Genomic DNA, 27,371 nt, shown 5'->3' with positions numbered 1-27,371 from the left:
CAGTATGAGATGGACTGACTCAGTGACTGGAGCAATGGGATTAGGTCTACTGGAAACAATGAAATTGGCTCAAGATAGGGCAGGTTTCAGAGCTAATGTACATATATATGATCGCTATGAGTTGCAGGTAATTTGACGGTACATAACAATAACAATACATATTGATCAATTGATTGTGGATTTTTGTAAGAGTAATGAACAATCTTGTCCCGTGTGATTAACTGCCTCTGAAAATCAGCCGGAATGTCAACTGTGGGTTGGTTCTGACTCTATGGTACAGAACTATATATATACACACACACACACACATAGATAGATAGATAGATCTAGATCTATATATCATACATATATATTGGAGAAGGCTGTCTTGCTTGGGAGGGTGGAGAGATGGCACAGGAGAGGAAGACCCTCGATGAGATGGATTGATTCTGTCACTGGGGTAATGAGGGTAGGTGTGTCGGAGACAGTGATATTGGCACAGGACAGAGCAGGGTTTAGGGCTCTTGTACATAGGGTCACTATGAATTGCAAGTGACTCGACAGCACATAACAAGAACAGCAACAACAATACACAAACATAACCACTATATATACACATATCCACTATATATACATACAAGCACATTTTCAATTATTCCCTATGTATCTTAGTGTTGGACAGTGGATGTGGATGACAGAATTAATGCTGAGTTATGGTGCTGGAGAAGAGTACTAAATAGACCAACAACTGCCAAAAGAACAAACAAATATGTCTTGCAGAAATGTAACTAGGATGGAGGCAGGGATGGGGAAACGTCACCTCACATATCTGAACATCTTGTCATGAGGGAACAGTCCTTGGAAAAGGCCATCATGTTAGGAAAGGTGGAGGGTCATGGAAAGACAAGAACATGAATTAACACAGCAACTGTGTCCATGGGATCAATTATATCAGATCTAGCAAGACTAGGGCTGCACGGGGCAAGGCTCAGAGCCGCTGCTGGTTACAGGCTTACTGTGAGCTGCAGTTGACCCAGGGCACCTAACATCAACAATAACAAAATTCAAAAGCCGTTAGCTGATTGCAACACTTATCATTTAAAAACTGTTGCTGGGAGTTTATTTTTAGTCAGTTAAAATACGATTGAGGTTGATCACACTTTGGTTTCTGAACTTAGAATATATTCTATGTCATTCTAATACGCTCTTTTCATTGGATGTATAATAACTTCTATCAAGGGTGCTTAGGTAATTCAGTTGAATCTGGAAAAGACAACTGTCTTGGTTTTTTTAATTCATAGTATGATAAATTGTAAATACAGTTTGCAATATTTAAAATGTTATAACTTAAATTACAAGCTCACAGAATTTGACTGTCCTTAGAAATGAAGAAATACCATACATGGAAAGAATCCAATCCAATCCATACTTCTATTTAACTAAATTAATGTTTTCAGAAAAGTCTGAATTCTCCAAGTGTTTAATAGCATTACTCTTTTCCCATTTGGCTAATTCTTGTTATTTAATGTGGGTGTCTAAATAAGAGACAAAAAGGGGGAAAAGAAGGTGCAAAAAGGCAGAAGAAAATTGAATAAATGTGAATCCATCCATCCATATGATTAATGGAGGCTATATTTACTACTTTCCTCCTAAAAGAAGTAAAAAGGAATTCTTCAGTTGCATTTCTCTCTAACTTGCCTGCATGAAGGAAAATTCCTAACACACAACTGAGGGTGCATTTAGTAATTTTTCATGCAGGGGAAAGGAGTGAATGTTTCTCATAAAAACATGATTTACATCTCAATGGTGTTAACAGACATTTTATGAATAGTGAAGATAATTTGTTCAGGATACCTACGTTCCTGAGGGTCCTAAAGTCACCATTTTAAATTGCAAGGTTAATTTTATTTCCTTGATTTTCCTCCCCTTCTTTTTTTGCATCTCTTGCAATTCCTTTGAAAGCTTTGGTTGTGGAGTCTAGAAAACCGTGGCCAGATTGTTAAAATATTCAGCTACCGTAGCAATGCTGCAGCCATCTGGAAGGATTTCTACCAGTCAGCAACTTGGAGTCAAAGAAGCAAACGATTAAACATGCCTGGACTGTGGGCATGTGTGTGAGTAGGAGCTGGGGGCGGCGCGACAGCAAAGCATCCGTGTTACATGGCTAGTCAAATTACACAGACGCATCAACTGATGGCGGAAAATAAGGAGAAAAGAAATCTTTCAAGCTCCCCCTCTGAATTTCATTGTGAGTAATTTCACGTCAGTGGAATAGATCACTGTTGGCAGAAGCTGAAGCTAAAGCATAAGATCAGACTGCATCCTATAAAATGTTAGTGCAGTTGAATCAGAGAAAACAATCTTTTCATGTTGATTTTCTACTCCTCATACCTTACACGATGGTACCTTTGACGGGGAACTGTCACAAACACAATGCTTCACCAAACAGTGACAGGACTAAGCACTTACCCTAACATTTACTTGTGAGTAGAATTCGTATCTGATTCTGGTTTTGCTTTGTATCCCTTTTCCAATAACTGGAACAAACACCATGACCTAGATTTTCCATGTGAGTATTAAGGTTGTAAGAGGTGAACTTTATCAGGAAGTAATAAATGGGCACCTCAGAAGACTCTTCTACTAAATGATGGCCTTGTTGTTGTTTTTGTTTTTTGGTTTTTTTTTTTTTTCATAAACATTTACAGAGATTTTGGGTTTCCATTCATTCACCGCTGCACCATTCTCTCTACCCTCCTCCCAGTTTGTTCTTGTCCAAATGCCACAGTGCTTGTCAAAGCCAGTTCTGATTAATCTTCTTTGTCAGTGTGTCCTTTGTCATTCCCTATCACTCCTCCCTGAGAGCGACTTCACCCTGAGTCATAAGGAAAAGGGGATGACGTATTCTCTTAGCTACTTCCTGCTGAAAAGGGACGCTGTGGGTTTCAGGGTGAAGATCTTCTCTCACTACTCTAAAGGGACCCTTTGGCAGTAGGAAACACATAGACTATTATGGAGATTGATTTTGGAATTTAGATGCACTCTTATTGATTGTGCTTGGATGGCCTTGTTGTTGTTCTGTGCTGTCGAGTCGCCTGCAACTCATAGCGACCCTATGTACAACAGCCCTAAACTCTGCCCTATCCTGTGCCAATCTCACTGTCTCAGACACACCCACCCCCATCACCCCAATCACTGAATCAATCCATCTCATTGAGGGTCTTCCTATCCTGTGTTGTCCCTCCACTCTCCCAAGCAGGACGTCCATCTCCAAGGATAGGTCCCTCCGTGCAACATGTCCAAAGTATGTCAGATGAAGCTTGAGAATCCTTGCCTCCAAGAAGCAGTCCAGCTTCACCCTCTCCAGGATGAACCTGTTCATTTGCTTAGAAGGCCACGGTATATTCAATACTCTTCTCTAACATCACAGCTCAAAGGCATCAATTCTCCTTCTATCCTCCCTAGTCATTGTCCACCTCTCTGATGCATAACAAATGACTGAAAAAACCATGGCATGTATCAGGTGCACCTTAGTCTCCAGATTGACATCGTTGCACTTCAGCACTTTAGAGAGGTCTCTAACCGCAGACTTTCCCATGGCAATACATCTTTTAATTGCCTGGCTGCTGGCCTAGAAGGGACAATTCCTTTCCACAGCCAAGCTTGCACAGCGTTCAAGCAAAACTGCAGTAATCATTTTCTTAATTTGATCAATACAGCAAACCACACCATATGATTAGCCACAGAAAATATGATTAGACTTCTACAAGATAGTTTTCATCAATCAAATTCCCAGGATAACGAGATAACCTGACTTCTATCCAGGAAACACAAGCTCAACTGTCTACGTGTCATGGCTCTCCCCTTCTTTACTTTCTCTAAAAAGCAATGTCATCTTCAAGTCTTAATTTTTAATAGTAATACAACATATGATAGCAAAATCTCTCGTGATCAAAAACTTAGATTTATGGAGAGAAAGCAACTTAAACACAATGTTTCTTTGACCTCTTGATAGAAAATCAATATTTACAGCATATAATCTGTTCTTCTTTCCCCACAAATAAAAATGAGTTCCATCTGAATCCAAAGTATGGATGTAAAAATAATTGTGTCTGAGAAAGAACTTCAACCATCATCTGACAGACTCCTTCCTTCATAGTATTCGTCAAGAAAAGCAATAAAGAAGAGTGAAGCGTGAGAACTTGATCCAAAGTAAAAGTGTGGGGGGAAAAAATCTCAGAATTTTCCGGACCCTTCACAAGAACATGCCTTTCATGGTAACACTCATTTGTTTTTTTATGATTTGATTTAATGCAGCATATGCCTAATGATAAAATCAGTCCTGACATGATGAAGACACAAGAGAGATTGGGTTTAATGACTAGCAAGCGATCTGTCCTTGGCATTTATTTGTCCCTTATATATGACTTTATAAGGTGAAGCATATCCTGAGTTCACTGAAGATTTACTCACTATATATGCAATTTAAAGTTGAAGCCACCCCCCCCCCTCCAGTGGCTGTTGTTAGGTGCTGTCGAGTATGACTCATGGTGACCCTCTGACCAGCAGATCTGAACTATCCTGTGCTGTCCTCATTATTTCTCACACACTTGAGCCCATTGCCGCAATCATGGTGTTAATCCGCCTGTTTGAGAGTCTTCCTCTCTTTTGTCTACCTCCAACATTTCCATGCATGATGTCCCTTTCCGAAGAATACCTTCTCCTAACAGTATGCCCCAAATATATGAGCCAAAGCTTTGTCATCTTTGCCTACAAGGAGCATGCTGGCTGCACTTCTCCAAGACAACATATATGTCTGTTCTTTTGTCAGTCCATGTCCCATCTGTATTAACATATATACATTAGAAGTAAGACCCACTTCATATAGAAATTATTTTCCAAAGAAATCACCATGGAGAACGTACCTTCCACTTTAACATGAAAATCGTGACTAGCTGTTCCCAGAAAATTACTGGCTGTGCAGCGGTATGTTCCTTTGTCATGGTAGGAGACGTTTTCTATCTTCAGTATTTTGACAGTATCATCTTTAGTTTCATCTCCTTTTGGTAAATCACCACCCACTTTGCTCCATTCAATCTCTGGAGTTGGCCTGAAGATAAACAAACGAAATTACTTTTAAAAAAAACAAAAAGAAAAAAGTGTAAAAAGTCATCAGGACTCATTCACTACTAAGCTGTTTTAATGGATATATTTGGGGTTCAACTAGTTAATAAGAGGCATGACAGAGCATACCACCAGCCATAGTGATCTTTAGAACTCCACTGAGTCTCTTTCATTACAAGTTCCTTGGGGGTCGGTTCCCTCTGTGGTCTTCTGTGTGCCCTTTGTGAGAGGACAATCAACGTACAAGTGGTGAACAGTTATGGCTGCATGAAAGAAGGGTAACTTGGAGCTTGTCATGCATTCAGTTGTCCCCATGCCTACCCTGATGTGCTGAAACTAATCTGTGTACCTATAAATATGGCCATGCTGGGAAATGAGGGTTTTATTTTGCTACATTTATGAAGTCATATCAGAGTATGGTGGATCCTAATTCTAACTTTTTTTTTAATATATACACACAGAGAGAGACAGGGAAAGAGAGAAGGGGGGAGAGAGGAGATGGGGGGGAGAGAGAAAGTGGGAGAGAAAAAGGAGAGAGTAGAGAGGGAGAGAGAGAGTGGGAGAGAGGGAGAGAAAAAGGAGAGAGCAGAGAAGGAGAGAGGGAGAGAGAGAGAGTGGGAGAGTGGGAGAGAAAAACGAGAGAGCAGAGCGGGACAGAGGGAGACACTAGTACCAAGGAATGCCACGAACCATCGGAACATGAGGAGACACCAAAGCTGAGAAGACAGGATCACAGAGGCCCTGATGCAGTCAAGATTCTGACTGGGGATTTCAGTCTCCAGAGCTGTGTGAAAATGAACTTTCACTCTCTAAAACCACCTACTAGTGATATTTCTGTTACAGCACCATGAGGAAAGAAATCCAGTGCCCTAAGAAATCGCATTGCAAGGTATTTTTAAAGAGTGAACATCTCCGTGTGGGTGGCTTTGGAGAGCCATAAGTAGCAGCCACGTGTCGTATATGAGGGGGGATATTATGGTAAAGTAGATGGAGCAGTCAGTGAAGGAGACTGTGTTAGCCCTTTCATCCTAATAAAGCTGAGGAGGGAGGGAGTCACACGCTGGCTGGACCTCAGGGGAACCCACTGGGGGACACACTGGGGTCCAGTGCTGCTACCCAGGATGCATCCCGTGGATCAAATCTCCCTTGCTGAGATCCTTGCGAGAACAGATTACCCAAATCAGGACAGACAAGAGCAGAAACAACCTTGTCATTTACAAACACGCAGATCCCTGTTTATTCTTAGCGAGATAGAATGGATTCAAGCCAGCTCAATTTTAATCTGGAATTTGGACAAGAGAAGAATTGGCAACCTTTAAGACTCTTGAGAGTTTAAAATTATGTAGAAAGCATTGATGGTTGATTTTTAACTAATGGATGAATTTTCTCTCTTACAAATCAGGCTTAATGAGCAGATGAAGACTTAACTTTGCTCTCTTTATTGCTGGTGCTTGTTCTTTCTAATCATATTCTGCTAATTCTTTTCCTTTTCACCATTATTGAATGGTATTGAATATATGCTAAAGGTGGACATTATTACCATTAGATAAAGCTTCAAAAAGTTAATTTTGTAAAGCCACTGTTGTAATACTTGACTATTAGAAGTTAAATTTGTCATACAATTTAATCATGTGTGTGTGTGTGTGTGAGAGAGAGAGAGAGAGAGAGAGAGAGAGAGAGAGAGAATTTACATAGTGAAATATTTGCCATTTCTGTTATCTTCACACTTAGGAGTTTAACCACATTATGTTCATCATGTTATCCAAACATTAATATTAATCTCTCTCAAAATTTTCCATTCTATTTTACAGAAAGCTGAGTAACTCATATGTATTTAGTTTTTCTTACTCTTTCCCATATGTCCCTCATATCCTTAATACACATTCCTCTCTATATAGTTATCTAAGTTCAGTATGTCATATAATTTAGATCACTTGTGTTTTTCAAGCACTGTCTTTTTTGACCATTATTCTTGGAAATGTACTTTCATGTTCTCAAAATCAAACAATCAGTTAATTATTTACCAGTAGAATCGTCAGCTCAAACTATTTGTGTCTACTATTATCTCAAACCATGTTTATTAGTAAGCAATGGATGACATAATTGCTAATTATGAAAAGGATATATAAGAGGTCAAGATGAAGGCCCTTTAATTTATATTTATCTGCCATCTGAGAAGTAACATTTTTCTCACTTCCTCTCTCCGCTTAGACTCATATCTATTTTTTAATCCAGAGAAACTACTGTATATTTCACTAGGCTACCAGTAGAAACCAAACTTCAATTGTTCATTTATGTCAAGAAAACTCCAGCTAACAGAGATCACGCGTTAGATCAGAACTGCTCCACTGAGGAGCCTTCTTTGTTGCCATTTTAAAGGAAGCAGTTCACTTGAGCAACCGTCTGAGGAGCTCCTGTGTGGATTCAAACCATCTCCTAAGTTTGGTTAAGCGCACACTGTTTGCACCACCCAGAGCCTATGGCCCATCCATCGCCTCAGGAGATGACAACAACGTCCAGAGATGCAGTTGTCAGTGTGCCTTAGCCGCTGGCTTAACGAGCACACCGCGTAACAGGATGCAGAACCAGCTCTCTCAACTGCTTACTTTCCCCTCCATCTGTCAAGATGGCAATCTGCCAAGTTACAAGCTGCTCTGGACCTTGCAAAAAAATTCCTCCATTGACACGGCGCTGAATCTGATGATGGTGACCTTGGAGGCCGAGAAGATGTTCCAGGTAGGTAGTATGGGATTACCCAGTAAACAACGTAGGCACGAACTTACTCATGTTTACTTAATAAACAATTCCACATTGCTTCACTCCTTCAAAGCTCCTGCTTACAGGTTAGAGCTGGTGGAAGGCTCTACACCTATCACACATCTTCCTACAGAATTAAAAAAAAAACTCTTTTCCAATTTCCAGCCCTGTGACAGAGATGAAATGCCTCATAAGCAAGATAAGCATGCCTTAACTGTGCTTACAAAATGCATCTGAAAAACTGTTCTCTACAGATGCATTTCCAACTACAACAATCAAGCTTTCTACTTGGATTTCAACTTGCATTTCAGTCACCTGTTAATATGAATGCTTCTTAACTACGTGTTTGGTCAATTTCAGACTGTCAAAGTTGGTTTGTATATTTGAAAGTGTTGGTAGTTGGAAATGATGAAGTTGGGATGAGAAATGAGGCTGGAGTTTGAATGATTGAGTTTTGTACAATCAATGACGTATTCAGAGCAAATATTCTTTTTAAAAACACCGACAGTAGCTCTACACATAGGCCTCACCCAAAGGACTGTGAAGGAATCAGAATGACTATATCAGCAGTCAAAACGAGGCCGGGTGCAGACTGTGGAAGAGAACACGAGTCACTCATATACTCATGTGCAAGCTCAAATCGATGACAAAGAAAATTCAACAAGTTCACAAGATCCAAAATATGACCATGAGCCCATCTCGACTAAAAGTAAAATTTTTAAAAAGGAAAGTAAAAATGACCCCAACAAAAGGTTTGAGGCACTAAAGATTTAAGACCAGATGAATTGTGGGATGCCACAAAGGAAAAGATCGTCACAAAGATAGGAGACTAAAAAGACCAAAATATATACCAGAGGGGACTCTGAAAATTTCATTAGAGTGTTGAGAAGTCAAAACAAAGGGAATAAATGCTGAAGTAAAAAAGATGAACAGAATATTTCAAAGGGCAACTCAAGAAGACAAAGCAAAGTATTATAATGGAATGTGCAAAGAGCTGGTGTCAGAATAAAAGTAATTCATTCAGTATTTCTCAAACCAAACTGAAAAACAAATAATTGAAGTGTTGCGTTGCACTACTGAGAGATGCAATGGGCAAAATCTTGAATGATCCAAGAAGCATTAAAAGAAGATGGAGGGAATACATAGCAGAATGAATTGATCAACACTGAAAAATGCCAGGAAGTAGCATATGACAAGTAAGCAATAGTGATAAAGGAAGAAGTTCAAGTTCTTGAAGAGATTGGAAAAAAAAATAAGGCCCCATGAATCCATGGGATAGCAGTTAATAGATGCGACTCTGGATGTTCTCACCAGTCAGGGACAGGAAATTTGGAAGACATCTACCTGGCAAGCAGACTGGATCACCTGTCTTTAGGTTAACAGCACAACTCCTTGCCATTAGGCCACCGTACACATAACTTACATTGATTTATGTTATTGCATAGTGGGAATGTAAGACAGACAAGCAGCCACATAGTTTTGCTAGATGAAAAGAGAAATTCACAAAGTTTACTGGTTGTAAAATGATTTTTCCCCCTTCATGATCCAATTTAGGATCAGCTCTGCAGAATATATTAAGAATAAAAAGTATCGTCAAGTTCTAGTCCTGTCTCTACCAGAGCTCTGGTGGCTTAGGTGTAAAGAGCTGTGCTGCCAACCCAAAGGAATGCTGTTCAAATCCACCAACTGCTCCAAAGAAGAAAGACAGGCAAGCTCCATGCATGTGATCAACTGCCTCTGAAAACCTGCTGGAGGGTCAGCTACGAGTTGGTTCCAACTGGACAGTCCATAACACCACCAATTCTGTGTCTAGACGCCTGGATAGAATAAATCTTCCCCTATCCCTCTGCATTAGAAGAAGCTGGTGGTTGCTTCTTCCCTGTGCTCTGGCATCACCCTTCATGAATAAGAAATCTTTATCTAACACTGACTACCAGGTAGAAGACATTAAGCCAAGAATTCCTAATGTGCAGATAACATCGGGGTAGAAAGAGATGTCCCAGTGAGACCAAATGCTGTATAAGAGGGTCGAGTCCTTGCTTACTGGCCTTACGGTACCAATATCAAGAGGTGAATAAGTAGAGGTCCTTTGGGCTTTTATTGAGACCTTTGCCAAAGTAGCTTATAGGTGTGAAGAAAGAGGTGATAATGCACACATTGGTAACGAACGAACTCTAGAACGTTGGTTGGACCTCCTTTAAGGCACAGAGCAGGAGGGTAAGATATATTATGAGCTGAGCTCTCACAACTTGATTAAACATAGCTGGCTGCACGGCAAGGGGAAGTGGGAAAAACAATAGAGCTCAGATTTTAGAAAATATTCTGGGCTGGCGGCTGACCACTTTCTGTTCTCAGGGTGGCATCCCTCTGTCGGAGCCTGGGCGAATGCTGTCATTATCTCCTCCGCCAGCATCACCACAGATCGGCAGAGGAACCTGAATGCAAATCAGCCTAAATTCCAGCCTAAAGTTGACAGAAGGAAGTAGCAATTTTTTCCTTCCGGAATATAGTAACAGGACTTTTTTCCTCATGGAATAATATTTTGAATGTGTTCACAGTCACACTGTGAACCAGTGTCTCGCCCTCTGCAGAACCAGCAGAGCAAAGTCACGAGCAGGGGAGCCACGTTACTCACAGGCCTTCAGCAAAACACTCGAGCAGCAGGGTGTCCCCTCTGAGGATGATGACAGCGGAGCTGGAAGTCTCCACAGGAGGCAACAGCAGTCTGGGTTTTCTTTGCTTGATCAAATTTGCTACAAAACATAAAAGGACAATCTCAGGTATCATCAAGCTAACAGAATTAAAGTCGCCTGACACTAAATCTTCCTTGAAGTATACTCAAACCATCTGTATGTGTGCATTATGGGAGTGTGTGTACATGTGAGTGTATGTACATGTGAGTGTGTGTACATAAATATTTCTTCCACGTAAATAGTTCCCTTCTCTTTCTTAATATGAAGCTTGGGTCTGGCACAAAGATGCTGTAGCCAAGTGTAGCACCAAGCTTTATGAAGGTAATGACTATCCCACATCTTCTAATTCTGAAGTTCAAATATTGTTCTAGACAATTAATTTCCTGATGTACCCCTTAAATTAATTGAGAGCTTATGATTTTAGATTCTGCACTTTAATCATTCCTGGTCCTGTTTTATGGCTCTCAGTGTGTGTGCTCCTGTAATCGCATATGCTTAGGTTTATTATACATTGAGTCCTCGTGGAGCAATGATTAATCACCCAGCTGAGACCCAAAAGGTCTATAGTCCAAACTCACCAAGCACTTGGAGAAAGATGGGGCGGTCTGCTTTTGTGAATCGTGGCCTTAAACACGAAGCACTATGTTAATTACCAAAAGCTACCAGTTGAAAAATACCATCTTAAAAAAAATATACCAATTGGTTATAGGGTTATGTACATATGTGAAAATCAAGCTACAGAGGGATTGACCAAGACCTTGCAGTTAATTAATTACTTAGATCAATGGGAATTAACATTCTAGAACAAAATGTCTATGATGTCTATGAATGATTGTATGAGAAACCAGTAGGATTTGTAAACTCATTGATATTTGAAGTAATAAAAAAAATGGAAATAACAAAATTTTTCATTTAAATAACACCCAAAAACCCCTGCAGGTAGTTCTTCTCTGTTCTGCAGGGGCCACTGTGAGTTGGCATCAGCTCAGTAACAGGTGGTTTTGTTTCTGTGACTATTAGGTAGAGCTGCTGCTAAAATGAAGTTTGCTAGACTCTTCATGCAGAAATGCTATCACGAGGAAGTCTATAGTGGACATCTAGAACCTGCAGCTCGTCAGGAACCTCAACTTACAATCTCAGACCTTCACAAAGAAGCGCTGAGGTAGAGAATGATTATCAAGAATTCTTAGCAACTGCCTATAAACATGTTCCATTTCTTAAGCTCTAAAGACGGTTCCAAAACAATGGCAAAGTAGATTTCAATTTTCACTCTAAATTTTTATTTCCTTTTACAAATGTCCACCCAGATTGTATTTCCCAGTCAATGTGACTTGACACAAATATGAAAAGACAACAAAATAGGTGGCCTTCTATCCTCCTACAGGAGAGAGAGGCAAGACCCCGGAAAGGAGGTGCACCTCACTGCGGCTCGTGTAGGAGGGTGCATTTATCTAAAGGTCGTGTTCAGCAGTACTCTGTGCATGAGTTTCATTCACTGCTGTGGAATTTTATATATATTTATATTACATATTATATTTATATATAACATAGTATTAAAAATATTTCTATATATAACTAAAAAAGTTTCATATTTATATATCTAAATATATCTCTATCTCTGTATCATCTATTATCTATATCGATCAATATCTCTATCTATAACTCTATTGTTTGTGTGCATGTCTGTAGAGTGGGGGTGTTGTAGTTATAGTGGGGGTGCTCTGGAGTTAACTATTACCCTTAGGGCAGCCCTGAGAGCAACAGATCTGAACCTGTCCTGTCCTGTACCAGCCACATAATCTCCACCACACTCAAGCAAATTGTCACAGTCTCTCTGTCATTCTATTTCATTTGAGGGCCTTTGTTCCTTTCATTAACTCTTTACTGTTCCTAGCACGGTGTCTTTTCCCAAGGTCTGGCCTCTTCTGACAACATGTCCTAAGTACGTGAGATGGAATTTCACCAGCCTTGCCTAGAAGGAGCACCTAAGCTGCATGTCTTCCCAATACATATCCATAAACATTAACGTATCCACAGACACAGACATTTTACCCACTGCCGTCAAGTTATTCTGACTCACAGCCACCACCCAGGGTTGTGACGTTCTAAATCTTTAAGAGACTGTTTATCTTTCTCCTGGAGAAACCGGTGGATTGAAATTGCTGATAATTTAATCCAACATGTATGAACTATTACACTTGAGTTTCTTGTTCATGTGTGTGTGTATGTGTACAACTGAGTTCTGGATCTCAAGGAAAACTGTCTTGGGAATATATATTGAAGCAATTCATCTTCAAATTGAGGGTCACCAGAGGAACAGTCACCCAACCCTGCTGATTTGCTAGATTATTAGCCACCTAATCTAAATGATATAAAGAGCATTTTTTGGCAGTCATGTTAATGTTTCCTCTCACTGATGAAAGCTAGCCTACTGTATGATTGAGGTTTACTTGGGTAAATATTTACTTTTGGTAAATGTCAGGTAGATACTCCAAGCCAAAGAGTTGAGCATTTTCATGGACAAATGAGCTTGGAGAATGTTGCATTACTGGTTTCTTTCTCAGAGAGTCACAATGCACAGTCAAATATCAAATATCTCAGAAAAGCCTTGCATGGGGTATCTATTAAACTCCCCTAATCCTACTCGCATGACTAGGGATGATAGTAGAGTTGATGCCTTTGAGCTTTGATGCTGGAGAGGAGTACTGAATATACCATGGACTGCTAGGAGAACAAACAAGTTTGTCCTGGAAAGGGTGAAGCCAGGCTGCTCCTCGGAGGCAAGGATTTGAAAGCTTCGTCTGACATATTTTGGAAATGTTGCAAGGAGGTACCAGTTGTTGGAGAGGGACGTCATGCTTGGGAGGGTGGAGGGACAGCGCATGAGAGGAAGACCCTCGATGAGATGGATTGATTCCTTCACTGGGATAATGGGGGTAGGTGTGTCAGAGACAATAAGATTGGTACAGGATAGAGCAGGGTTTAGGGCTGTTGTACATAGGGTCACTATGAGTCACAGGCCATTACACAACACATAACAACAACTCATATTACATATCTCTTTTATAAGTATTATATATGCTATATAAAAACAGAGTTTATTTAAGAGGGGGTGAACAAGAGAATTATTTATGATAAGGTCCTTCCTTTTTTTGAAATTTCTTGAATTTTATTTTATTATTTTGTGTGTGTGTACAGTCAAATCGGATCTGACTGGTACAGGAAGAGATTGTCACTCCTTCTCCAGCAAAGCATCTGGTGGACTCAAACTGCATGCCTCTGGGATTGCAGTGCAGCTTCTTGCCACTAGGCCACCAGAGCTCCCCGATAAGGTCCTTTCTGTAATAGGAACTCTTAGTATCTCAATAACCTCACACAAGCATTAAAGGAAGAAGTCCAAATTCTGGGATGACAACGAGGTACTAAAGGTGAGAAGAAGAGTTAACACTTTTGCATGTGTTCCACTTACCCTTGGAACCAATTTCTGTGGGTGAACTCGAGTCATTAGCATGCTTTACTGAAATGAGAAAAGATGGAGGGAAGCAAAATGCAAACATAATGGTAGATGTTGACATCAATACAGAATGAGAAGCCTTCTTTTTCTCTTAGAAAACTTATACAATGAGATCAAAGAGTGCTTTACTAGAGCATTGTCTTGTGGGTGTAACTGGAAAACATCTCTTAGGAACTTAATTTGGATTACGCAGGAAGGAATCCAGAAATGAACGTCCAAATGAGAATGTTACCACAACAAAAGGCTCTAGTCAAGCCCTGGCGTTATGGATCTACACGTAACAATGAACAACTACAGATCAAATCAGACAATGAGATGGGAATGCCAACTCTGCACTATTCTTGTTGGTGTATGCTGTCGATCGGAACCGACCCACAGCTGACTCTCTAGCAGGTTTTCAGAGGCAGCATTCAACTATACCCAAGCCAAGGATTTAGTTGATGAGCTATAGGGCTTATCTTCGCCCTCTGACTCTTGGGCTTCTTCCTCTAACTAATTACTTTTCCCCATTTGGGCACGCAGACAGACATCTGCATTACCAAGAAGAGAAGAGCAGTAATTCAGAGAACTCTGCCAATTTGAGTTGCAAAGGAAGCTGGTCAAATGGGCTTGCTATGATAAAAATGGTAATGCTCCATCTTTTGAACTCTTTTCTGTTATACCCTCCTCCCAGCCATCCCCAGCTTGCTAGGTTATCCAAGATCAACGGTTAATCGATGCTGACACTCCTTACCAAACTTGGCAATTTCATTGTATATTTTGTCCGCTCAAAGCGGCTGAGCAGACGTCAAACGAAATGCGTTTGCACTGTGAACTGAGATTTGATTTTCTGGCTGCCTGAGACAGAGCTACTGCAAATCTGCAGCTGCAGATGTCTCTTTCATCTGGATGAAGTCTCTAGAGTTGAACTACACAATGGCAGAAAAATAGGAAGCCAGCTCCAAGTGGCTCTAGCCAAAACGAAATTACAGACACATTTGCATTCTGCGTCCATGATGGAATGATAAATAATTTGGACTTACAACTGTTAACGGTTAGTTTCATTGGCATTTTCTGCACAATGGTCCTTAATCTTGGAAAGGCAGCAAAGCAGCAGTAATCATTGCGGCTGTCTTTCTCCTCCACGTTCGCAAAGTACAGATCCCCCTTCTGGCTCATGTACACTCTTTTGTCTTGGGTGATGTGTTCTAACTCTGGAAAAGAAACATCGCATCGTCAAAGGCAGATATTGTCCCCATATCGTGCTTGGTCTCCTGTTAATTTTCCTGCCTTTAATTTCATTTTTTCATTTCTAATCTGCTCTTAATTTCCCTCCAAATCTGAACTTATTATAAAAACAGAAGATAAGCAAGAAGAGGGGAAGATAAACTAACGCTGGAATCATGTCTGTAAACATTCACTAAGGATGTTCATAGAGGTTGCCCACTGGGAAAGGGCACCTCTCCTCACTGTCTGGATATCTAGGGTAGGTCCTCCTGTCAGCATGCGCATATCTGAAAGCTGGTCAATTCAATTAACAGTTGAACGATAATTATTCATTTCTGAGGATCTTACTGCTTTAAAGCAGAGTTTCCTCAAAAACTGAATCTAAGGTGTTAATCTCTCTGCTCTGGGTGCAGCCATGGAATTTTTGGGGTGACTAGATCCTGTGACTTTCTGGCTTCCACTAGGAGCAGCTTCATTTCTTTCTTTTGAAAACTGTGGAAATACTATAATTTTTCTCATGAATCAAAATGAGAAAATATTTACAAAGTACTGCTAAGACATAAGCCAGGGATGGGATTTGAAAATAAGCTGGGATTTCAAGTCAGTAGTGTGATTAAAATTTTTCTACAAATTAAACAAAACAGTAAAATTCTCTTCTCTGTATTTAAGCAGATTTATTTACAATAAATGTGTGAAGGGGGGAGGCGTTTGGGGGGATTGCAGCAGAGAACAAGTGGGTCTCCCTCCTCCACATCCAGAGGGCCCATTATTTTCTTTTGGGAATTCTGGAACACCTGGTATAACTAAAGCATTCAATGGCATCATTAACATAAAAAATACTGTTAACATAATTAACATAAAATATAAAACCAGCATCATAGTCACCAGCTATTTTCTCCTTTAATGTGCCTTCCATGCCAAAGCTAAGATACATTTGTAATACAGAATGTTTTTCATCAAAGATAAGACTCCTCTGGGGGGGGCAGCCTCCGCTCTCTATAGTGCAGTGGAATCAAGGCTTATATTTAGTGATATTTTAGTGTTTTCATGTATGTTCATCAGTGTCGATGTAGGACTACACGCAGATCTAATTTTTCTTAAAAACATTCATTTGGTCTCACAGTAAAAATACATATCAGTTTTTTTCGCTGTGCCATCTGCTGTGCTGCATGAAATGAAAATGCCCTCCTGTTGCTGGAACAGACCACCACTTACCAATATTCATCCAATAAATGTGTAAAGGGGGCAGGCCTTTTGGGGGGTTGCACTGGAGAACAATCGGGTCTCCCTCCTCCACATCCAGAGGGTCTATTTTTTCTTTTGGGAATTTTGGAACACCTGGTATAAATAAAACATGCAAAGACATCATTTTAAAAATGAACTTTAAAAATTTCATATGCACTAACTTAATGATTCCTTTTTAAAATTAGCCCGCTTAACTAAGTCGACACTCCAAATCCTGGTTCTCACGTCTCCCCTACAGAGACAAATGCATTTAAGAATATGGTTTACATGATCCCAGAATTTGTAAGACATCTCTGCCCTTTATGTTACCAACAACATACGCTTGGTAAGTGATGTCAACAAGGTACCGACATGCTTGTGCATGTCTCTCAAGGCAAATATGCACACGGTGGACCACCTGGTTGTCTTTTTTAAAATATCTTGATTGATTCGACTTCTTCTTTATTACCTCGCACTGTGATTTCATCCTTAGGCAGCTATATGTGCTCTATCTCTTGCTTTATTGCGAAGCCTTTGAATGTAATTGTCAAATATTCCGCTCAGAACATTTACCAAGCTAAATATCCAAATGCCACATGAGGATAGAAGGAAGAAGACAATGAAAAGCCAATAGGACCATTTTAAGTTCCAAAGAAGCCATTCACACTGGAATGATTTCCAGTAAATGGCATTTTAAATGAAATGATATTGATGTAGGAAATGAGACTTTCCAATACGGGACACTATTGTTTCCTTCCCACGCTGCAGCCAATCTTTAACAAGAGCACTGCAGTTACGATGGGAATACAAGCCAGAATCCAGGAAAATATGAACTCTAACATCAGTGTTCAAGATTTACAGAAAAGTGTTTCTGAGGACATTAAAGAGCTATCCTATCCGAATATGATGAGCCTTTTAGCTTTGTTGCTGGGTTTTCTGGTGGGACAGTGGTTAGCAGTGGTTTCTCAGCTTTTTCCCCAAAGGTGAGAATATTTGAACTCACCAGTCACTACTACTGCGGAGAGCTGTGACAGTCTGTCAATGTAAAGACTTGTTCAGGAATTTGCATTACAGAATTATACAGGGTCTTAAAGCAAAATCTACAGCCATCAAAGTCACTTCTACCTCAAAGTGACCCAGCAGCACACACACAACTGCCTCCCAGACTTCTGGGCTGTTATCTTTATGAAAGCAGACTGCCCTGTCTTTCCCCTGGACAGCTAATTATTCACTGCTATTGAGAGGGACCGACTCATAGCTGATCGACCCTCCAGTGGGATTTCAGAGGCTGCAAATCACTCAGGAGATGACTGTCCATCTTACTCCAACCAAGCGGCTAGCTGGTGGACTGAATCCGTTTTGTCCTTAGATTGGCAATGCAACTCCTTACCACAAGGCCTCCAGAGCTCACAGAACTGGTAGTAGTCTGTGCCTCCCAACAGCAGCAAAAAGCCAAATGCTTAACTAATGCACCACCAGAGATCTTTGCTTAGGGAAGGGAAGGATTTAAAATGCTATTTATAATACTTATTTTTTAAAATATGCTTTCACACATTTTAAAAATCATTATTTAAAGTTTATAGAGCAGAACCGGAGTCAAGTCAACCATTCATAGGTATTATATTGCTTTCAGTTCTACATTTTACCGTCACTCTTTCCTCTGCCCCGCTGTGGCTCCTGCTTTCATTCGTCCTTCCACCATTCCTCTTACCACCCTCCAGGTTTTAGCCTTGGGAAGCGGCTGAGATTGTGGTCCTGTGTGGCCGAGTGCTCCAAGGGCTGAGTACCTCAGTGGTGTTAGTACCCACCTCAGTGATCCAGCTCTTGTGTGCTCAAAGCTGTGCCATAGGGGTGATTTCAATTCCAGGCACAAAGGGTGGCTGAGTCCCATAGTCTCGGGAGTTCTACCAGCTTCTGCCAGGCCAATAAGCCCAGTCATTATGGTGTCTTTGAGTTTGGCTCTACATTCATCTCTAAGTCTATTCAAGTTGTTCTACTGTGATCCTTATCCGAATGGATAGCTTTGGTACCTGGGCACCAGCTAGTTCTTCTGGTCTCAAGGTTGTAGAGGTTGGGGATCATGAGGTCCACGAATGTTAGGGACTTACTCGTTTCCTGCAAATTTGATTTTCTCCACTCTTTGCTCCAGACAGGAAGACCAATGATTTCACCATCACTGGGCCACTATTAGGCTTTACGTCCCCAGTCTCTACTCCCCAGTGGAGAGTGTAGAACTTCTTTCATTTGGAAAATATTATGCCAAGCTGAAGTTGATGTCTCCTGAAACTGTTGTCCTAATGGCCTATCCCCTCAGAACATTTGGTTGTGGTTAGTGGATGTACAGGGGAACGAGGGGATTAATCATTGGATTATACAATCTGATGGGGGGAGAGGGAAATTGAAAGAATTTGTTCAAATCTGTATTAGAATTTTGTAAATAAAATAGTGGGAAAAAAGTCAGTTTGGGGAGGGGGAAGGCAGGGAGGGGGTAAAATATGCAACAATGAATGAATTAAAATCTAACTTTTCTGTAAACTTTTGTTAAAATGACAATTAAAATAAAAATTTTTCTTTTAAAAAAAGAGGTTTAAGTAATACTGATTGTAGTTGGCTGTACTGTCTCTATGTATCTATTTATAGCACACTGATAAATACACCTATTGAACTCTCATCTACCCATGCTACCGGTGATCATGGGTCCCTTTCACTTACCCATAGCTGTTTGTCTTTGCTGTATGCCTGCATATCCATTTCAATTTGTGTTTGTTGTTAAAGGTAACCCGGGTTGCATACATAGTGTACTGTGGTCTATACCTCTTGAGCATATTTGTGTGCCTTCCTTTCCTTTAGTTAACATTTTGCTAATTACCTTTTCTTTTTATACAGCCTTTCCCTTCACCCAGCTTACTATGTATCTACTATCTAACTCCCAGCTTACTTTCTCTTCTCTCACCATCTCCCGTCTCTGGTGAAGGTCAAAGAATATTTTTTTTTTGTAGTTCATTTCTGTATTTCTTTCTTAAGTCATGGCAGTCTTAAGATAAAGTCATCTACCATCAAATGTCTTCGTAAGAAGTTCTGTCTATTTTCTGAGTTTGTATTCCCTTCTGTTCCTGAACCCTCCCCTTTACCTCCTTAAAGGTTGAGGGGATTTGCTGACATTTTGCTTATGGATGCACCAGCTGCTCACCGGGAATTGCTTTTAGTCTAAATTCAAGGACTTTTCCAGACTTAATATTGCAACGGGCAGCACGATTACTGCAGATCTTTGCTGGTTCAGGAGGAGGACTTCAGGTCTACTTAGAGTCACATGACAGCCCCATACAATTTCAGGGTCCTTTTCTAGGCTTTTTTGTTGTTTTCATCTTATGAGATTTGGTATTTGAGCAGTTCTCCTGGTCGACTGCAATACATGCTTGGAATGGAATCCATCCTTCAATCACACTTTTGCTACAGGTGGCAACTGGTTTCCATAAAAAGATGGAAAAGCATATTTAATACATTTACTGTATCAACCCTTTTTAGATTAAATTACCTTGCCGGCTATTTGGTAAAACTGTGGTTTTGAAGAGGAGTGAAAGTCTTTTTGCAGTAAAAGATGCAATAAAAAAACCTAACACGTTTAGGTTAAAAACTAACACATACGCAAAGCTCAAATTTCTTGTCCAGTAGCATGTGCTGTAACTCAAACTGAAGTGCAATCAATGTCAACTAGCTGTGTTGTTAGGTGGTTATTAGCTATGTTTGTGCTCAGCTAGAAAAGTCCTTGGAGATAAGAGATTAAGAGAAATAGAGATTATAACATGGTAAGAATATACAATCCTCTCTTAAAACAAGGGCGCTCTGGTGGCCTAGTGATAAGAAGCTGCAAGGCAATTCCAAAGGCACACGGTTCAAATCCACTGGCTGCTCCATGGGAGAAGGATGGACATTCTCCTCCTGTGCAATTAACTGCCTCCGAAAACTCGCTGGAGAGTCAGCTATGGGTCGATTCTGACTCAATGGTAACTCAGAACCACAACAAAACAAGTAAACTTTGCCCTCTTATTATGAACACAAAGCAGCCGTGTTTAAGTGCTTAACTGCAAAGGAGGTTTTAAACTAGGCGTTTCCCAAGGAGAAGCTATCTGGTTATCTGATGCTCCCTAAAAGATTACAGCTTCAGAAGCCCCCCAGGAGAGTTCGGCCTCACCCTATGAATCAGAAAGGACTCAACAGCACTCAACAAGGATATAAATACATAGTTTTCTAGTTGATTTATAATGTGGTTAATGAATGAGACATTTCATTCCCAAGTTGGAGATCAGCACCTCCAGAAGGTATGAAAAATCTAACGATTCAACGAGAGAGAGCTGCCACAAAGGTGACGTATCACCGCATTCATTACATCTCGATTATAAAGCACAAACTCCATATAATCATGGCGTTCAATTGACTTTAGAGGAATCAATAAAGTAAAATAACATTTACAAGTCCACTATTTGTCTACCAATCAGATGCCATAGATCTCTCAGACAGCTTTTAACTACAGGTGAAATTAATATCTGGAAACATGGAAGAATATTTATATATCTATTAGTTGAAGTTATTGGGAAATAAACCATAAAGAACATTCATTTGTCAGCTACTCTCAGACTTCATTCTCCAATTTTGAAACCATTAGGGAGTCCAGTACTATACTAGAAAGTGAAATTTCATTCCTGTAACTCAATAATAATCTACCTTAACTCAAATACAGTATTAGAGCTCTGGTGCCTAGTGGGTAAAGAGTTGAACTGTTGGCCCAAAGGCAAGCTGTTCAAATCTACCAGCCGCTCCATGAGAGAAAGATGGACAATCTCTTGACATGCAACTTATAGCTTCTCAACAACCCCTGGAGGGTCAGCTAAGAGTTGGTTTCTACTTGATGGCAATGTTTTCTGAGTGAGAACCAATGACTTACACCAACTGTTCCTACGTGGATGTTGTTGGTGTGTGCCACAACTGACTCATAATTGACCCTCCAGTGGGTTTCCGGAGCAGAAACTCACACGGAGGACACTGCCCATCATTCTCTCACAGAGCAGCTCGTGAGTTTGAACTGTGTTCCTTTGGATTGCAGCACAGCTTCTTACCACTAGGCCACCAGAGCTCCCTCTCTATGGGAATAGGCATTTGTGTTACTTAACTGGACAGATAGATACAATGCTTTTAAAACTACACAGGAAAAAAAAAGAAAGAAAAGGAAGAAAACGAAATTGCAGTTATGAGTGTAGTGTGAGTGTGATTGTGAGGATGGTAGAAGAATGGGTAAAGGTCAGATCTGTTGTTGACAGGATCTTTATGAGTCATGGTCAACTCAATGTCACCAAACAGCAACAATCTTTATAGAAGCAGATAGTGAGGCCTGGAGCTACCAGGCAGGTTAGAGTCACGACCTTTGTGTTAGCATCTGGTCACACATAAGTACCACACAGGTAGGTAGGTAGATAGAGAGACAGGCAGACAGACACATAGTAGATAGATAGACAGACAGATAGATAGCTAGATACATAGATATAGGAGAGAGAGAGATATTAGACAGACAGATATTGAACTAACAGACATCAAGGAATACACAGGCTACCAGAATCTTGGAGAACTAGAAAAGGATTTCCTTAGAGACTTTGGAGAAAGCACATGCCCTGTGGGAACCCTGAATTTAGACTTGTAGCTTTGACATCTGTAAGATACTAACTGCAACTGCAAGCGATTATTTTTGTCTTTTGTGTAAGGTAACGACATTCCTTTGATTTGCCACCGTATTTTGAAGGAACATTCTATCAACAGAGAAGTTTGCAACAAAAACTTCAATCCCTTGTACCAAATTTTAAATAAAATGATACTAAATGATAATATTGTCAGGTACATACAAAGTATCCCATCCAAGTCGGCTGTTACTCCAGCAGCTTGGCTCTGCTGGTGCGAGCTGTCACACCCCAAGAAGCAACAAAGAGATAACGTGTTCTCTTCTGGTGCCGATTTTATTCCTTGTTGCCTATGACTTAGCAACTTTCATACTTTGGCACAAATATTCATACTTTCATACAAATATTTAAGTAACCTTTCTTCAAGGAGGAGAGGAGGGGGTCAGGGGTAGGAACGTGGTCTACTTCATAAAGAATCTCTGTTCGCTCAGTGCACTGATGGCCCCTTCCCATTGATGCGCTGACTTTCTGATGCCAAAGAGCTTCATCTGCTTTGACTTCTTGCTCTGTTTACAAGACTGGCCTCGTGAGCGTTTGACGCCTTACACAGCACTTGAATGTGCTTGGCAAATGGCTGAGGGCTGGAGGCGTCATCCTGAATGCATGCTACTGAGCTCGCACGCTGTATCAGCCCCAACTCCAGTTTCCGCCTGTAAAAAGATTTAATTGATTCCCACTTCCTGTAGGGCACCCCATTAATCCATTTGGAACCAACGAGAACTAAGACTGCCTTTCAGTCCAGGAGCTGGTAATGAATTCACACAAAGCAAGGATGTTCAGTTCAGCACGTTTCAGCAGAGCCATTCACATTCTCTGACAGATGAGAACAACTCCTTGGCCTTAATTAAACTCTAAGTTCTCTGTTGCACTCTCGAGTGAACAAATTGATTGTCTTGGGTTAGTTTGCATAAATTAGGGGGAGAAATAAGCACCCAGTACTGTAACCTACCCAGGATGCACTGCTAGCCCCAAATCTCACCGGTAAAAAACGAGGGTGTATGTTGGGAAACTCTGTACAAGAATTCTAGCACGTAAGTAATTCTAACTGGTTTTCAATGGCACAGAAGACGATACTGCAAAGCCCTCCATTCTTATTTTAATATCATGTTGAAATCATTTTATTATTATTTTATTAATCCTTTCATTCTCTATCCAGTGACTCAATGAACTAACCACTAGTATTAAGCATACTTGCAGCATCTCCAAAGCAATACAGAGAAGGTAAACGTGGTCATCTGGTATCTCTCCTTTTTCAAGGATCCTAATCCAAACATAAGGCACTCTGGAGGCAGGGAGAGTTCAACGTTCCGCTGCTCACTGTGTCTCTGTGGAGATAGGCATTATCCCCCTACAGAGATTCCCAGCCTTGGAAAGCTGATAGGGAGCTTGGAGCTGACTACAGAGCAGTGGGTCTAGCGAACACAAGACGGTCAAATGGTCTCTTAAACAACAGACAACTTAACGCCTTAAAGTTCACAGAATATGTAGCTGAATGTTCATGGCTGCCCTGTTCATAACTAATCCAAAGAGGGGAACCACCTAGCTGGCGAAGAGACAAGGAAAATCTAACATGTCCATACAATGGAACAGAATTCCACAGCAAGAGGAACAAATGACTGACACGCGATACAACCTGGAGGAAGCCAGCATGCACCAACACAGCCTGCAACGCACACTGTGTCAAAGAAGCCAAGTAGGAAAGATCCCAAAGCGTAGAGGAAGAAGTAAACTACCTAGGCCAGGGAGCTGGGCCAGAGCAACCGCCACAAAAGGACACGGAGTGTCTTTCCGAAACGACAGGCATGTTCTAATACTCAATTACACTGATGAGTGCACAGCACTCTAAATTACTTAAAAATGCATTAGTTGCACACTCCACACAAGTGAATTCTATTATACACAAGTGATGGCTTGCGACCGGGACTACAGCAACGGGTTGAGTGTGACGGAAACTGCGGCAATGGCACAGGATAGGGTCACTAGGGATTGTAGTCCACTCAGAGGCATTTAACAACCACACCTACAAAAAAGCCAGCTCCTTTTCTAAGAAAATCCGAGACAAGAAACAGCATAGGCTGAGTGAGATTCGAAATGCTGAGTGGAGAAGCCTCGTCCGTGCATGGACTAGTGAACAGGGTTTAACAATGAAAGTAGATTTCTATCACCATTTCAACGCTCCCGATGGTTGTGATCACGTAGACAAGAGCTTCTGTACCCGTTAGGCTCATCTACTCAGATCTGCAGGGCGTGGCTTTCTCAGGAACAGGCAGAAACTTCGGTGGTGCAAACAGCTCGTGCATATGCTAACTTTCAGACATTTGAGTCAATCTAGAGGCAGTTCTGAGCAAAGACCTGACCTACTTCAGAAAAATGGGGGAAAAAAATCCATGAGTACAGTTCTAGCCTGACAGAGATGGGGGCACTAGTAGACTCGCTCAGATGTCAAATGGTTTATATCTTAATTACTGAAAAAGTGGCTGGTACAACACAGGGAGCTTAGTATAGATTTGTACGTTTTGAACTGAACAAAGTCCTGTTATATGTCAAGAGATCTATTTATTTAATGAGTTTAATGTATGGAAAGAATATACTGTTTCTAATCTTGTTTTTCTAGAAAAGTCAACTGTAATATCACTGAAAGACAAAAATTCCATATTTTCCATAAGAAATACAAGTTTGTAAGGAACAATAATAGGGTATTTTCAGTTACTGTACCCATGTAAAAATAAAAGGAAAATCTAAACCCCTAAAGGTGAATGTAATGAAAATGTGAAGAAATGAACAATCTAGATTCTAAAGCTCTAATCACCAAGTTTCCACATGATGAAGAAAGATCAATTTTCCACAGCTAGGGACATTTTTAATAGCCCCTGATATTTTACATCTCTATGATCTTTTTCAATATAGAGATCATTTCAGAAGCTGTTAGATGATGAACAATTTCAGAAGAGAGGGGAAAATGATGGCTAAGAAGTCTAATTTATTTTGCCTTTTTTCTACCGCAGCAGAAAAAAAAATAGAGTAATTACTTACTACAAAGCTCAGACTCATCCCCATCTCTTAATTATAATACGAGCAGATCTTGGCCAGAATTATCCTGCTTTTGTTCAGATCTTCAACTTGGTTGGCTCAGATAAGGGGGGAAAATATGTTTTAAAAAATCCTTTAATTGCAGTTTCTAATACTGAATTATGTCATTTCTGTTTCTGCAATATGCCGAGCTCTTATCCTTTCCTTGTGTATCCATGGCAACCATGAGACTTCACCCCAATGCAGTGTCTCTACAGCAGACTTCTAATATCTGTCTTTCCATTTGATTCTGTATTTCGAGTCTTAACTCATTGCAGTTGAGAATATGTACAGTTTTCTGACCTTCTGCCATAATTTTCACAGTAGTGGGTTTTTACTCAAAAATCATGGACATTCCTTATTGAATATTATTTCAAATCCAAATTCCTGATCCTGAGTTCAAAGTTGCTTTTAATTGCTCTTTTCATTTCAATGTTATAATTTCTCACAGATAGTTTAGACAAACCATTATGCAATGTTCATACTGAATATATATATAAAATAAATACTGAATATATATATATATATATAATGTCTACAAACAAATTTCCATTACAATACTTACTGGGAACTATAAATTCTATTTCTTCCGACATAGCAATTCCAAGTTTATTTTCAGCAAAGCAACGGTATTTTCCTTGAAAGTGAGATATGTGCCCTTCATTTGGGATTCTGAATGTTCCTGAATTATTGGAAACAATGATCCGAGGGTCAGAGAGATCAAAAGTTTTGTCATCCTTAGTCCACATAAATCTGTAAAATAAAAGAAAACTTAATAATTAGGAAAACCTTAATCTGCTTCTCAATGTAGCAGAATAAACACATACATGCAAATAGAACACCAAGTTGACAGGATATACTAGAAGACAAGGAAATATTGCAGAACATAAACAAGACTCTTCAGAATCTAAAAATAAGTCATAAAACTGGTCTGACAACACGGACTGAAAATGAAGACTTTGTTCGGGTTCTCTTTTTGTTTATCTATTAAGTTTTACATCTTCAGTTGGAAAGGTGGTGCTGTGTACTGTCAGGTCAGAACCTCATAGCCGACCCTCTAGTGAGTTTTCAGAGGCTGTAAACAGCCCTGGAGGAGGGTGCTCATCTTTCTCTTATGAAGCCACTGATGGATTTGAACCAATCACTTTTGGATACGCAGAGCAACTCCTTACCACTGTGCAACCAGAGCTCCTTAGCATATAATGTAACTGTGTACCGCTGAGGCAAAATCCACCCACAGCTGACCCTCCGGCAGATTTTCAGAAGCACATTTTAGGAGAAGGAAAAACTCATATGAAGTACAACAGAGACTTACAGAATGACCTGATTTGAAAGAATACTCACGTTGGTTCTGGATTGCCTTTAGCTTCACATTCTATTTGGAAATACTCATCAAACGGAAAAGCAACTTGCACTTTTGACTGTTTGGTAATTGTCGGAACCTGTTGAACTAAAAAGAAAAAGTATACATTTAAAGAACATGTTTATAAGAGACTGGGCAAAGTTAATTTTAGTGTAGCAAAGTCTTTCAAAGCAACTTATATAATTACAAGTTAAAAAGACCACAAGAATAGAAATCATAAAACAAAGCCAACCTTCTCTTTGTACTATGTTATTTAAATCTAAGAACGCACCTCACTGCACCATTTCAAGCATCCATATATGCTAATTTTATTTAAACACAAAATGATGGAATAATTTTAAAGCAGTAGGAAAATCACTCATGGCATCATAACTTACAAATATGTCTCTTCTGGAAAGCTTTAGGCCAAGTGAACTAACTCAGTCTCATAAGGACAAATACTACATAAGACTATTATTTTTTAGAAAAATAAAAAGATAATAAGTAAAACATGTGTAGGGGTCCAAGGGGGAAAAGGGTGAGAGCAAGGGGGTGAGGATGGGTGGGTGTAAAATGACAGGGTCACACAATTTGGTGGGTGGGGGAAGGGGTAAAGAAAACGGGAAATATTCAGCTGGGACCTCAAAAGGGATATTCTTCCACTTTTCAAGATCTCTTTTTGTTTCTTGTAGTAATGTTTTGTAATTTTCTTGGAAAAGGTCCTTTGTACTTCTGGTTAA

General features: G+C 40.2%; 1 protein-coding gene across 1 annotated transcript in view; it reads right to left on the bottom strand.

The window, feature by feature from the left end:
* Positions 1–27,371, bottom strand: part of CHL1 (cell adhesion molecule L1-like) — an 89,064-nt gene that overhangs the window by 50,397 nt on the left and 11,296 nt on the right. Inside the window, exons 2-8 of the mRNA XM_006890668.1 lie at positions 26,634–26,739; positions 25,855–26,042; positions 16,486–16,608; positions 15,087–15,257; positions 14,020–14,067; positions 10,493–10,610; positions 4,902–5,086 (exon numbers count right to left, since the gene is read on the bottom strand). Of these exons, the coding sequence (XP_006890730.1) occupies positions 4,902–5,086; positions 10,493–10,610; positions 14,020–14,067; positions 15,087–15,257; positions 16,486–16,608; positions 25,855–26,042; positions 26,634–26,739 (939 nt within the window). The remainder of the gene's footprint in view (positions 1–4,901; positions 5,087–10,492; positions 10,611–14,019; positions 14,068–15,086; positions 15,258–16,485; positions 16,609–25,854; positions 26,043–26,633; positions 26,740–27,371) is intronic.

Source organism: Elephantulus edwardii, unplaced genomic scaffold (genome assembly GCF_000299155.1).
Source record: "Elephantulus edwardii isolate Elephantulus edwardi_28Jun2011 unplaced genomic scaffold, EleEdw1.0 scaffold00091, whole genome shotgun sequence".
Classification (NCBI taxonomy): Eukaryota; Metazoa; Chordata; class Mammalia; order Macroscelidea; family Macroscelididae; genus Elephantulus; species Elephantulus edwardii.
The sequence above is the reverse complement of the archived record's forward strand: the minus strand, read 5'-3'. Positions and strand labels throughout refer to the sequence as shown.